This window comes from Meleagris gallopavo, chromosome 12 (assembly GCF_000146605.3).
Source record: "Meleagris gallopavo isolate NT-WF06-2002-E0010 breed Aviagen turkey brand Nicholas breeding stock chromosome 12, Turkey_5.1, whole genome shotgun sequence".
NCBI classification, from domain to species: Eukaryota; Metazoa; Chordata; class Aves; order Galliformes; family Phasianidae; genus Meleagris; species Meleagris gallopavo.
Window position 1 is genome coordinate 481,921 of NC_015022.2, and position 12,232 is coordinate 494,152.

General features: G+C 47.9%; 1 protein-coding gene and 1 long non-coding RNA gene across 9 annotated transcripts in view; both read left to right on the top strand.

Annotated features, from left to right (window-relative positions):
* Nucleotides 1-12,232, top strand: part of CSNK1G1 (casein kinase 1 gamma 1) — an 85,490-nt gene that overhangs the window by 55,417 nt on the left and 17,841 nt on the right. For all 8 annotated transcript variants that reach the window (XR_004161003.1, XM_031555189.1, XM_010717143.3 and 5 more), the window contains 2 exons: nucleotides 8,038-8,189; nucleotides 11,264-11,498. Coding sequence is in view for 7 of the 8 variants with exons in the window: in XM_031555189.1 (XP_031411049.1) it covers nucleotides 8,038-8,189; nucleotides 11,264-11,498 (387 nt within the window). In the remaining variant the exon portion in view is untranslated. The remainder of the gene's footprint in view (nucleotides 1-8,037; nucleotides 8,190-11,263; nucleotides 11,499-12,232) is intronic.
* On the top strand, nucleotides 373-3,842 carry LOC116217076. Its single transcript, XR_004161006.1, has 2 exons — nucleotides 373-619; nucleotides 700-3,842. It is a non-coding gene; the product is annotated as an uncharacterized LOC116217076 (long non-coding RNA).

The window sequence follows — 12,232 nt, forward strand, 5'->3', positions numbered from 1 at the left end:
GAGAAGTGGTTCAGCACACAGCTTTCATTATTGCTGCTTTCTTACAGTTTTCATCTCCCTGGGATCAAGCTGCGTCTTCTGCCAGTTCTTCTGGTGTCAGATCTGTGTGCAGCTGGCTGTTCTCTTGCAGCCCAGAAGTGCTGTTAGTTTTCCTTAAGTATCCTGTAGGTTATACATGTGGCATAATAAAGCATATTCACATAAAATACCCTCGGTCATCCTAATTCCTCTTAAAAAATGAAGGGCCCCAAACCTGCTGTTTAATTCTCTTTCAGGGCTAGAGCTGCTCATTTTGATGGCTGTGACCTGTTCCTGCTGTACAGGAGCTTCAGAGCAGCTCGTGAAGCTGCCTCACACCGTGGCTGTGTTTTAATTGCACGAGAGCTTTCTGTGCAAATCCCATTGCCGTCAGTGGGCTGCTGTGACCCTGCACTTAACCTGCACAGAGTTCAAAAGCTGCGGCACTGCAGCTTCCCACGCCTTGCAGCAGAGACACAGCCTCTGCTGAGTACACAAAGAAAGCCCAAGAGCAAAGCAGACGGGACCGTGAGGTTAAAGGAATAATTACACCGTGTTAAGCCTTTTGATTTATTCTCCCATCCGTGTCCCTGTGTCGCAGGTACGTGGGAAAAGGCAGATCATTAACTTCAGCTGGAACTTTTGGAGGTGGTTTAAAATAACTGTTCTAATGTTCTGCAGTGTTTTGATTCTCCTGCTAAGCTGGTACCTTGTGTGCCAGCTGCACCCAGTGCTGGAACAGCAGAATGTGCACAGGCTTTACCAACCTCAAATGCAGCAGTCATGCAGAGACTGGAGTGAAAGAGATGAAATGCAGAGATCAGTTTCCCAACACCTGCGCAGCTGGATTTGGTTTTTGTGAATACCGATGTGGGCATCCTCTGGGCACCCTGAAATTGCTTCTTTCTTCATCTGTGTGAAGAGTTGTCTAATGGAGTGCAGCCATGTTATCAGGAAACCAGCTTGTGCAACTCCAAGGGAATGAAATGTCGTCCCTTTTGATAACACAACGATCGGGAAAATTGTTCTTCTGTAACTGAAGTAAAATCATTTGGATTTTTACCAGCAGCGAGAACAAATATGTTCTTCCTTCTGTCCTCCCTACGTCTGTTTTTCTTCTGTTCCTTTTCCCATACCTTTTTTTTTTGGTAGATGCAGACACAAGCTACTTGCAACACAGCAGGGGTTCAATACATCCTGTATGGCCCGAGAGAAGGCACAAAATCTGCTCACTGTCTGGAATGAATTTGGAGCCTTGAAGTCTGCGTGTAGACACATGTTGGAGATGAAGCAGCCCTGACTGCAGGCACACAGCTGTGTGCAGGGTGGCATCTCCTCCCCTCCAAAGCTCAACTGCTGGGAGAGCATAGGGGGAAGGGAATTGGTCATCGTACAAATTCGGGATGCTGCTTCTTGCTTTTTCAACCAGAGTCTCTGGGGATGCTGATGGGCTCTTTGCTGCAGTGAAGCAGTGAGTCCTGCTGGGCAGTAACATGAAAGCACTTAGCATTTGCTAGAAAAGAGATGATCCACAGTGCAACTGAAGCAGGAAAAAGATGTTGTAGAATTCTGGTGGCAGAGGGCTGAGTGTCTGGCAGCAGTCAGAGCAAATGGCACACAAGGACGTTGGGAGCCGCAAGGATAAGAGGAGCTTGCAATGACGCTGTGAAAGGGCTGCTGAGCTGCCATCTGGAGCAGGGCGAGTGACTGGAGCTCTGCAGTATGGAGATGTCCGGAATCAATGGGGCTGAGAGCAGAGAGTGCCTGCACCAAGGCCAGCTGAGCTGTGAGGAGGCACACAAAACTGTGATTCCCCAGCAAGGATGGTCACCTCTGTGATCTCCATCAGGACAGCAGGAGGGGAGCGCTCTCCACATCCGTAAGGATGTACCTCAGGAGCTTGAAGGATGTTGACAAAACAAAAAGCTTAATTGAAACACAGCATTTTAAATTTCCTGAAGAGGTGAAGAGCACTTGGTTGAGCTTGTGTTGAGTCCCTGGTGACAACTGGTGGTGGATCAAGCTCCTCATTACTTCTTCTAAGGACTCATCTTGAGTGGAAGATGGTCTTCATGTCTGGATCCAACTGCTGGGAACTTGGAGGTGGCTGGGTTGTCCTCATCACCCAGGCTCTTTGGTTGGAATGGTTCAGTTTCACTTGTCAGTGAAAGGTTTCACTGGTTCTACAAACTGGTTCTTAATGCAGTGCCACGCAGCCCTGGATCTGGACCTTCCAGCAAAGAAATGGCATTACACAATCAATAGCAGCTTTAGGGAATGTAGTAACATCTGTATAAGAGGACTCATAGGGCTGTGTCCTTCTGGAAGACTTGTACAGTGCTGGGCTAATCCTGGACTACTGCACAGTCTTTCAGCTGAATTGGGTATGACCAGGTTAAAAAATAGGGTATTTTTAGAGCAGCATGTTGACTTCCTTTCCCTGGGCTCCCAGACCTGGGTGTCTTTCAGCCCTTACTGTTAATGATTCTCCGCTGCAGCGATTTGGATTAAAGGCTGCCTGTTCTCAGTTCAGTTACAGATTTACTCTTAATCATTTGAACCCAGAATGAACCACAATGAACACGCAGCTGATTTTTCTAAATAACCATACTGGAAAGAAGTGATTTTGAGGGAAAATGAAATGAAATGAAAGCTTGGAGAGTGTTAGGCTGTAAGGAGCTTTCAGTGCAGCCTGCTCATTACTGAAAGCCTGGAAGGTTCAAGTTGTTTTCATCCAAAAGCCATGCCTTATTCTCGATGGTTAGTTAGTTTATGGCTTTTAGCTTTATTCCTAGGCTTTGAAACCTGCACAGCAAAAAAGTTCTCTGTTTCTCTCTGGTAGAGGGATTTTGGAGGCTGGCAGAAGAGAGAGGATGGCCACTAAATGAATCTGACCTTTTTCTTTCAAATATCAGTAGTCCATAGTGGTCCTAGCAGAGAGCTGTGTACATACACAATATGTATTTCACTTTGCGCTGTCACATTACTCAGAGCTGTCACTGCAGATCCAGTTAGGGGCTGTCCACGTGAGAGCCTGTTTGAGGGACTGGTTTTCAGCTGCATCCCCAAGGTCAACCTGATCTGCAGTCATGTGCATCCCAGAACCCATGCATGGAAATCGAGCACAAAATCAGTGCAGTGTCACTGAGTGTCGTGCAGCCAGCTTTGAGAGTACTCCAAAATTTTCATCAGCGTGTTGTCATGGGCACGGCAAAGTAGCTGCTACTGACTTCAAGCAGGGAGATCATTCAGCTTAATTTCATCCACTGTTGGTAGGAGTTGCTCCAATTACACTCAAACATGTTAAGGAAAAACAGCGTGTGCTAATTGTTTTGCTTAAAGTTTTATTTCAGTCCTGAAGCTGAAACATATGCAATCAAATACTTGAAAGAAATAAATATCTTAGTTTTTCTCCTCTATTTCTATTTTTCAAGTAGATACTTCAGAAACCTGAAGGTGAGAACGAGCCTCTGTTATTTCAGCCTACAGAACGTGGCTTGGGGAGGTAACCTGTTAAGCAGCAGAGGTGAAGTGATGGGATGTGTTTGAAGAGGTTAGCGGATGAATTGGCCCAGTCGATGTTGATGGCAAAGCTTCTGTTTCAGCTAGGATTTTATTCTGATTTGAAAATTAAGAGAAGGGTAGATCCTCATTAGAGTAATCAGCTTAAATGGGTTGACTATCTAAAGCAATTCGTTTAATTTGTTTGAAACGTTCAATTTTAGTTATAAATGTTCAGCTCTCGCACAGTTGCTATTTATACTGTTTATCGTGTAATTTTGTGTTCATTGATTTGTAAAAATAAATCTTTTTGCTCTGGAAGAGAATCTTGTGACAGCCTATATCCTATTCATCAGTGCTGCTTTAGTATCTCACAGAACTTTTTGTGCATTAATGCTCCAGGGGACTGCCGTGGCTCTGGATGAGTTTTTAAGAGGACTTGTTTGTGCTGCTCGTGTAGCCTGCATCCTGCATCCAGCATCAGCCATTTCCTTGATGTCAGATTGCTCCCCTTCCCTCTGTCTTTGGGTGTCTCATTTGGGCTTTCTTAGACATGTCTCCCTCTGTAATAGTTCCCAGCTTTGAAACCTGCCTGGGTCTTAAGAAAACAATCAAACTTTAATTGTCTTTCTTGAAATTGAAGACCTCGGCTCCTCCTTATTTGCCCACATAACATCTAAGGGCTACGTAAACCAGTTTCCAACGGGGGCAAAGAAATGGTGATTTGGAAGCTAACAGTTCACCTGTTACAACTTGTGGTTGTTTTTTGTTGAATTGATGTACAAGGACTCTATTCTTGCACCTCCACTGACATAGATGTCACACATACCTTTCTGTACTTGCTCCCTCACCTCTGCTTTGGGTGTATTTTGGGTTGTGCTGTCGTACTAGGTTTATTCCTAGGCTCTTGCATCAGTGTATATTTGCCCCTGCAGACAGTTTCCACTTTGTTCCTGCCACATAGGGCAGTTGCTACAAATATTTCCCTTGAGCACACCCTTTGACTGTATCTCCCTGCCTTTTGCTATTTGGTAATTGGCCCTGGAAGTGGTTGTGGATGGGCCGTAGGGCTCTCACAGCTGATGCCTGACTGCATGGCTGTTTGGAGCACACAGAATGTCCAATGGGTTGTTAGAGCTGTTAGTCATGCCACAAAGCATGCGGCAGAAAGACAGCACTACCTGAATTGACCAAGCTGCTCACGCTTGGACTGAAACTTGCTAGGAGGCATACTTTTGTGGCGTTCATCCAGTTCAGCTGAAGCTCTCTCCAAGGGGGCTGCTGTTTGCTGCTTTTCCCTTCCACGTGTTCAAGCTCAAGCAAACACCAAGCTGGGTCCCCCAGCTGATCAGACATCCTCCCGGCCACGTGAGGCCAGAAGGGCGCCGTGAGGCTGGGACCATCCCGTCGGTGGCAGCCCCGGAGCTGCGCAGTTTCAGCGCTTTGGGAAACCCAGGGTTGGAGTCACTGGAGCCTGATGTTAGCAGTCTGAGTTTTGGCTTTGATGTCTGCGTTTGTCTCATTCCGGCAGTGATGCTTTAATCTCCGAAGCTCTGTGCTGGGTTTTCGCTGTGCTCAGCTTGAATTTCTTCCAAGACACCGCACTGCTGAAATAGCAGAATTTGTCCATGGATTCCAGTGCAGTGATCAGACTCTGTTTATCGGGTTGATGAACTTTCCACAAGAGTAAGGGTGGAGCAGGACCTCTTACATAGAGCCAAGCCAAATCACTCAGCAGCTCAATTGAAGCCGTTAAGCAAAGTGCACTGCAGAGTGCTGCTTTTTTTCTGAAGATCCTGTATATGTCATATGCATTTTCTTGCATTAATGTGTTTAGAGCCATGGAGAAGATCCTTGTTTGGATGTTATTTTGTATGTTAGTTGGGATTAACTGGTCATGGTTTGTATTGAAGTGTTGAGTTGTATCATTCAATCCTTGGGATGAGCCCTGTGCTCTTTTTGGCTTTCCATCTTCTTTGACTGCAAACCTCCTCTAGGACAGCTTCACAGCAGTGTCTTCCTTTGACCTTTCCAACCCTCGGCCAGCACAACGCCTTTGCATTAAAAACCTCAAGTTTGACTGCCTAGGCAAAAGATACCTTTTCCTTCATCAGCAATCAATCTCTTTTGTTGGAAATATCCTTCTTAAGTATTTAGAGATCTGTGGGTGATATTTTTGAAGCTCCTGTGGCTCACTGTGACAGTGGACTTGGTGGGACCAGGACGCATTGCTTGTTGCAGAAATAGTCGGGCTGCATTCTGAATGATGCAGCCGGGCTCTGAACAAGTTATTGTGTAGATTTTCTGAGGTTTGTAGAGAGAATTGGCTCAGGGAAACCTACATCTCAGATATGCACCCTGGAACTATCTAGCCTTATCTGCCTGCTTGGATCCTGAGGAAGCAGGTACTTTAGTGTCAAAGCTCCTGTTTCCAGCTTTGTCCTTTCCCAAAGAAATACTGAGTATGGACTTGAATTTTAGTGAGTTGAGACTGCGTTCCTCCCAGCTTCGCTGCATTGACGGTGTGGGGCTGGGAGGCTCTGAAGGGCTGGTCAGCCATACGGCCTAGGTCATGTTCCTCCAAATGCCCTCTGAAAATGAGATGTTTGACAGCGTTTTTATTCTATCAAAGCCGAGATGTGAGTTCTTGACCGCAGGCAGAGCTGACAGCAGCACCGCTGAAAAGCCTCGGAGAAAATCGAACCCTAAAAATATGCCTGAAACTAATAACGTCCTCTGCAGGCTGCCACTTAGGATGCTTTTTTAAATGTTCTTAGCTACAGCTTCACCTTGGGGGAGCTCCTGCCTAGAGCAGAGCCTTCCCGAGGCTTAATCCCCCTGTGAAAGTGAGAAGGGCACTCCAAGCTCTTGGCTCAGAGCACTTGGGGCTGATGGCAGAGCTAACTGGAGGGGCTGGGCCCCAGAGAGCGCTCAGGCTTGCCCTGCTTCCTTTCCCACGTGAAACCCCCGTCTTTGGAGCCTGGCTGCCATTTATCTTCCTGGTTCTCGTGTCCGGTAGGAATTTAACTTTAATTGCAGCGGACTCTTTACCAAGTAAGGATGTAAATGTATTCTTTTTCCCTTGCTCTGGGAATGAGATTCTTAGCCTTCCTTAAGAGCCTGTCGGCAAATTTGTTCTCCAGTATTCCATAATTAGCACACTCCTCGCCTGACTGGTTTCCTTCCTGGTTTGCACTTTTCAGGACTGTTATCATGACGTAGAAATTGCGGTGCAAATGTTGTGCAGAGAACTTGAATTTAGAAGTCTCTGTTTTAAGCTTGTCAAGCCTTCAGCACAGGGCTGATGGCATTCAATTGCCGTTTGTGTTTATTTGGGGATTTTGGAAAACATTCAGGGCTGCCTGGGTCAGATCCCACTGTTGCTTTTGGAACTGCTTCCATGTCAGACAGCCCTGCTTTCTCAGAGGGTGCTGTTGCTGTTCATGCTCACTGCAGCATAAAGCAAAGGGCAGCGGCCTCCCAGGCTTAGGTTGCCGGTGCTGGGCAGACGTTGGATGTGGGACATGAACTCGGGTTGGGCTGGGAATGCCTGCAATACTCCGTAATGTCTCACTAATGCGTCCTGACGACCGATGCCTAACGTGATCCCCTGAGCATGTGATTTAACGAGATTAAAGCCATCCCTCAGTAATCTTTGCCGAGCTGTATTTTGTTCTTTTTGTGTAATTCACGGGAGTATAAAATCTGTAATATTTAAGCTCTAGTAATCTCGGTGCCTCATTTATTGTATTGTTGGCAAGCTGATTAGTGCCGTTGGGCAGATTAACGAGTTTTCCTGAACCTGTAGGTGAAGCTGCTCTGCTTCTGACATGCTCCGGTTTTGGCATTCTCTGCCTTTATCTGTGTTGGGCTCAGCTGCCTGGGCACGTCGTGGGGCAGACACACAGCCAAAGCTGTGCAGCTGCACCAGCAGTCCAGTTCTGGTGGCTGATGATTAGCAAGAGTACCAGTTAGCTCTGCGCCGCGTTCTCCCCTGGATGGACCCTGATTGTTTCTTTGTGGTGATGGATCATCAGAGACATCAGTCTCTGCTCTTTCTTATGAATATAGCGCAGGCAAGCTTTGTGTGAGGTCGTGCTGTGTAACACCAGCTAGGGATTCACTTGGTTTAACTGCAGCCCTTCTTCAAACATACCTCGTTTGCTGCAAGGGTTTTGTGTTCCTGGCTGCTCAGACAAGCGCCAGCCCATGGCTCTGCCTGCTGCTCAGTGCAACGCAGGGAACACCGAGTTGGTTATGCTGAGGCCAAGCCTTTGTGCTTCCAGAGCCAGGTGCTTTCATGTGGTCAAGTTATTGCTTTGAAATCCATTTGTCTATTCAAGGGTGTAGCCAAGCAAAGCCTGCACTCATTTGGCCTTTGGTTCATTCACAGTACATGCTGAAACTAATTTGCTTGCCATGTAAGATCAGAAAGGACACTCAAGAGGTGAAAACAAAGGAGGAAGGGTGTCCATGTTGTCCCAATGGCTGATTCCAATCCTTTTCGTATTCTTCCAGCTGAAGGGCTTCCCCAGGTTTATTATTTTGGACCGTGCGGAAAGTACAATGCCATGGTGCTGGAGCTGCTTGGTCCTAGCTTGGAAGATTTGTTTGACCTCTGCGACAGGACGTTCACTCTGAAAACGGTATTAATGATAGCCATCCAGCTGGTGAGTAAAGTGTTTTGTCAGCTCTCTTAGCCAACCAGTTCTAAATTAGCTTGGCTTTGCCACAACAGAACCTCAAGTGGAAAATTGAGGTCACAGATGCACAGCGTTGATCCACACTGACGTGGTATTGGTGCACAACATTGTGCTCCTGTGGCCAAGCAGCCTGGTTTTGTTTGAGTGCTCCTTCATCATTGTAAAACCAATTTATAGTCTTTTTGATTAAATCAGGTGGCAAAGCCTTGCATACAGTTTGTATCCCTTTTCATTGCACTCCAGAAACAGTATTACCGTTTTGGGCAACTCTTCAGTGTTCGAAAAAATCATTGTTGGTCTCATAAGCAGTGAGAACAGAGTAGCAACGTTGGATATGTTTTTCAGTTTGTGCATGTAACATAGGGCAAAATTTGGGTTGAAACAACCTGCATCAAGCTGTATTTGACTGACTTACATCTTTTAGAGTAGTGTCAGAGACATTTCCTAGTACTTACAGGAGTAATTTTATTGCCATGAGACTGCTGGGGAAATGAAGCCTAACACGGCAGGGACTTGCCTTGTGCCAAGCACTGGGGTTGCAGATCAGTTCTGTACAGGGAGGATCTCCATCGGCACCAGCTGCCCATCCTGTGACCTTGCCTGGCCTGCCTGCTCACCAGGACACCGGGACCAGCGTGGAAAAAGGGTGCTCAGAGTGAATCATGGGGACAGGAAAGGCAATCCCACCTGGAGCTGGTGTTCTCTGTAGGCAGCACTTCTCCTTTTTCCTTGGGGAGATGTTTGAGGACGTTTCCAATCTTTTCAGGAAGAGGTCATGAGGTCATGAGATAGCAGTGTGGACGCATGTGTTTAAGGAGACAGGTTTAGCATATTCACAGATGCTCCATCTCCTTCCCCAGAAGGGCTTCTGGAAGGAGGGCTCGGCTGTCTCCAAAGTGCTTTCTGAAGGGGCTGGCGCTTGCTGCTCCACTGGAACAGAAGCCCTTTGCTTCAGTGACAGGGCTTTGGGGAATGTTGTCTTGGATTTCTCCCAGTTCCTATGCTAAATCATTACCGTTGCTGTGTCACACTCCAGTGTTAGAGAGACATAAAAGAAGAGGAGCTGAGCTGTCACGTTCAGTGGCATAAATTGTTTTTCTGTTGTTTTTGAGCAGCCAAGGCTGCTTAAGCTGCGGTAATTCTAATCTCGGTCGTGAGGAAACGTAAAACTTCGCTGCCAGAATGCAGCGCATCGCACAAGCAGTGCCACTCTCCTCTGGTGTTTGAGACGCCTGGTAACGATGCCCAAATGCAGGGAGACTTCCCACCATGCGAGCAGCCTGCTGCCACCCAGAGAGCAGGGAGGAGCACCTTGGTGCCTCAGTCCCCGCTGGAGGGGGGAAGGAGAGGTTCTCTGTGGATGTTTTTGCACACGTGCTGCAGGAGGACTCCTCTGGCTGATGGGAGCTTTTGGGCGCTGTCACTCCCACAGTGTGAATTTCTGAAGGCTCACACTGCTCGGCTGGGAGCATTGCGTCGGAACCGCTTCCTCCAACCCCTGTATGCAGCTGAACAGATGGAGCGGCCGACGGCCCTGAGCTGCGCAACACATGGAAATTAAGCACGCGTCCATTAGGGCCTGAACCTCCTGCACATAAATCAGAAGTCATTCCTTGGCTGCTCAGGGCTGACAGCCATCAGCTCCCTGCTCCTGCAGACAGAAGCGGGGCAGGCGTCCTGTCACAGGGCATAAAGCACGCCGCTGCTGCAGGACATCTTTCTGACGGGAAGAGCCTCTTCCAGCCATCCCCAGCAGCACAGCAGGAGATGTGCAGGCAGGTGGAACGAAGCCCGCCTGCGCATGTCTGTGGTGGAAGCACAAAGAGCAGGTACACCAGTAGCTCAGAGTGCTGCTGGAGTCTGTTGTTCCATCCAGCATCCCCGCTGTCCAGGATTTTTGTCCAAATTGCTGTCATTGCCATTGGCTGTTGCAACAACTGGGCTTCTTTGGTGGCAGAGATGTACGAAATGAGCCACTCAGGCTCTGCTTGAAAACCTGTTCTGCACGGAGGGGCCAGGAAACCCTTTGTTCCCATTTTAAGGGTTGCAGTTTAATATGAGCTGCCTCCTGACATACCTTTTTGTCTCCAAACCTGCTGCTGCGTCACAGAGCTGACTCAAGATGTGAAGAATGGCTGAAGTGCAGAGCATCTGCACCGTCCTGGAAATGATGAGCAGTAATGGCTGGGAGCTGTGCAATCCGTTTTCTCAGCGCATTGAAATAAATCACTGCTTAAAGTGAGAGGGGAGAGGAGCGGTAACACGGAGTTAGTGACACAAAGGAGAGCTGCTTGCAGACCTGCTCGAACATCGTTACACATCATTTACGAATTTTCTGAAGCAGAATTAACAATGGCACTGAACGAGGTGTGTTGCGAGAGCTGAGGTGGCCCTTCTTCCCTTGGAGCCAGGCACCTGCCCCTTCGCTTGCTCCTCAGTGGCAGAACACAGATAGTCAAAAGCTGAAAAATACTCCAATTCTGCTTGACGACTGGTGAGATTAATTATTCTTTTTAGTCGGCATTGAGGAGCGTAAGGCTTCCGCCTGCCCAGAACCCCCCTCCGGGGAGAATTTGGCATGTTTAAGAAAGCATATGGGTTGAGGGAGGGAGGTGGTGAGGCACAGAGCAACAAGGGAGGGCTGTGGGTAAGGGAAGAGCTCCTGGTAGCCGGCTTAGTGTGTTTAAAATCAATACAAAAAGGCTGCTGCAATTCTCCATGGAATCCTTCCAAGAACGCTGTGCTGGTGGTAGCATTACAGAAGAAAGAGTCCCATTCCTTTTCAGATGAAGTCAGGGGACACAGGGAGAAAGGTGGGGATGGCAAATTCCTCTTCCAGCTGTGCAATGAAGAATGCCACAGCTCAGGCAGTAACCGGTGCCTCATTCTGCTCTGTTGGTGCCACTTGTGCAGTGCCTGTGTGTGCAGGTGGCAGCGGGTGGCTTGAGGAGGCTTTGTGGTGGGCTGCGAAACCTGGCTGTTCTGTTTGCAGGGGAGCAGCTGGGCTGCCTGGGAGTAATATTTGCTTTGTCCTTTTGCAGATCTCCCGAATGGAATACGTGCATTCCAAGAACCTCATCTACAGAGATGTCAAGCCAGAAAACTTCCTTATTGGCCGGCAAGGCAATAAGAAAGACCACGTCATTCACATCATAGACTTTGGATTGGCAAAGGAGTACATTGACCCAGAAACCAAAAAACACATACCTTACAGGGAACACAAGAGCTTAACTGGAACGGCGAGATACATGTCCATCAACACACATCTTGGCAAAGGTCTGTGCGTTCAGCACGAGCAGGCTGTGCTGGGGGCTGGAGAGCTCTGATGGTAGCTCAGCTTGTGGCTCCCATGCCCTTCATACCTTTGCTAACCACTCCGCATGGCGATGCCGTGAGGCTGTTGGGGTTTGTTGGTTGGGTTTTTTTTGAGCAGTTGAGACAGCTAAAAGTGTTGGAACTGGAAGCCTCGTAATTATGGTTTTTGTTAGCAGTGAAACAATAAAGGTAGCAGTCCTGCTCTGATAAAAGCAAGTGGGCAGGCAGTAATTGCCACACTTAGTGGCGACCGAGGAGATCTTTATAGCGCAGCCCCACACCAGCGCCTTTCAGTTTCACATGTTACACTTTGCTGTTCCCCGACCTAATAACTGGTTGGAGAAAATGAATAATGGCTTTCCTTAATGATAGAACTAATTTTAAACCCAATCTTCTGTCTCCTCACTCGCTGCCTTGTATCCTTCTTGGAAAATTACATCTTTGTGGCTGAAAGGCAGAAGCCCTTATTAAATGTTTATATTCATTTAAACTCATAGAGTGGTAGGGCGGTGGCACGGGGACAGGTCGGAGAGCCTCTCGTTTTGGGGAATGAGAAGAGATGGGTGCAGTTTCTGTTTCTGAGGGGACTGGGGAAGAAACAGAGGAAGTGAGCCGCTGCAGATGGGAGCACCGCAGGGCACTGCACTCACACCACCTACCGGCCAGCCGGCCTCGAGGCCCCGTGTGCTCCGTGT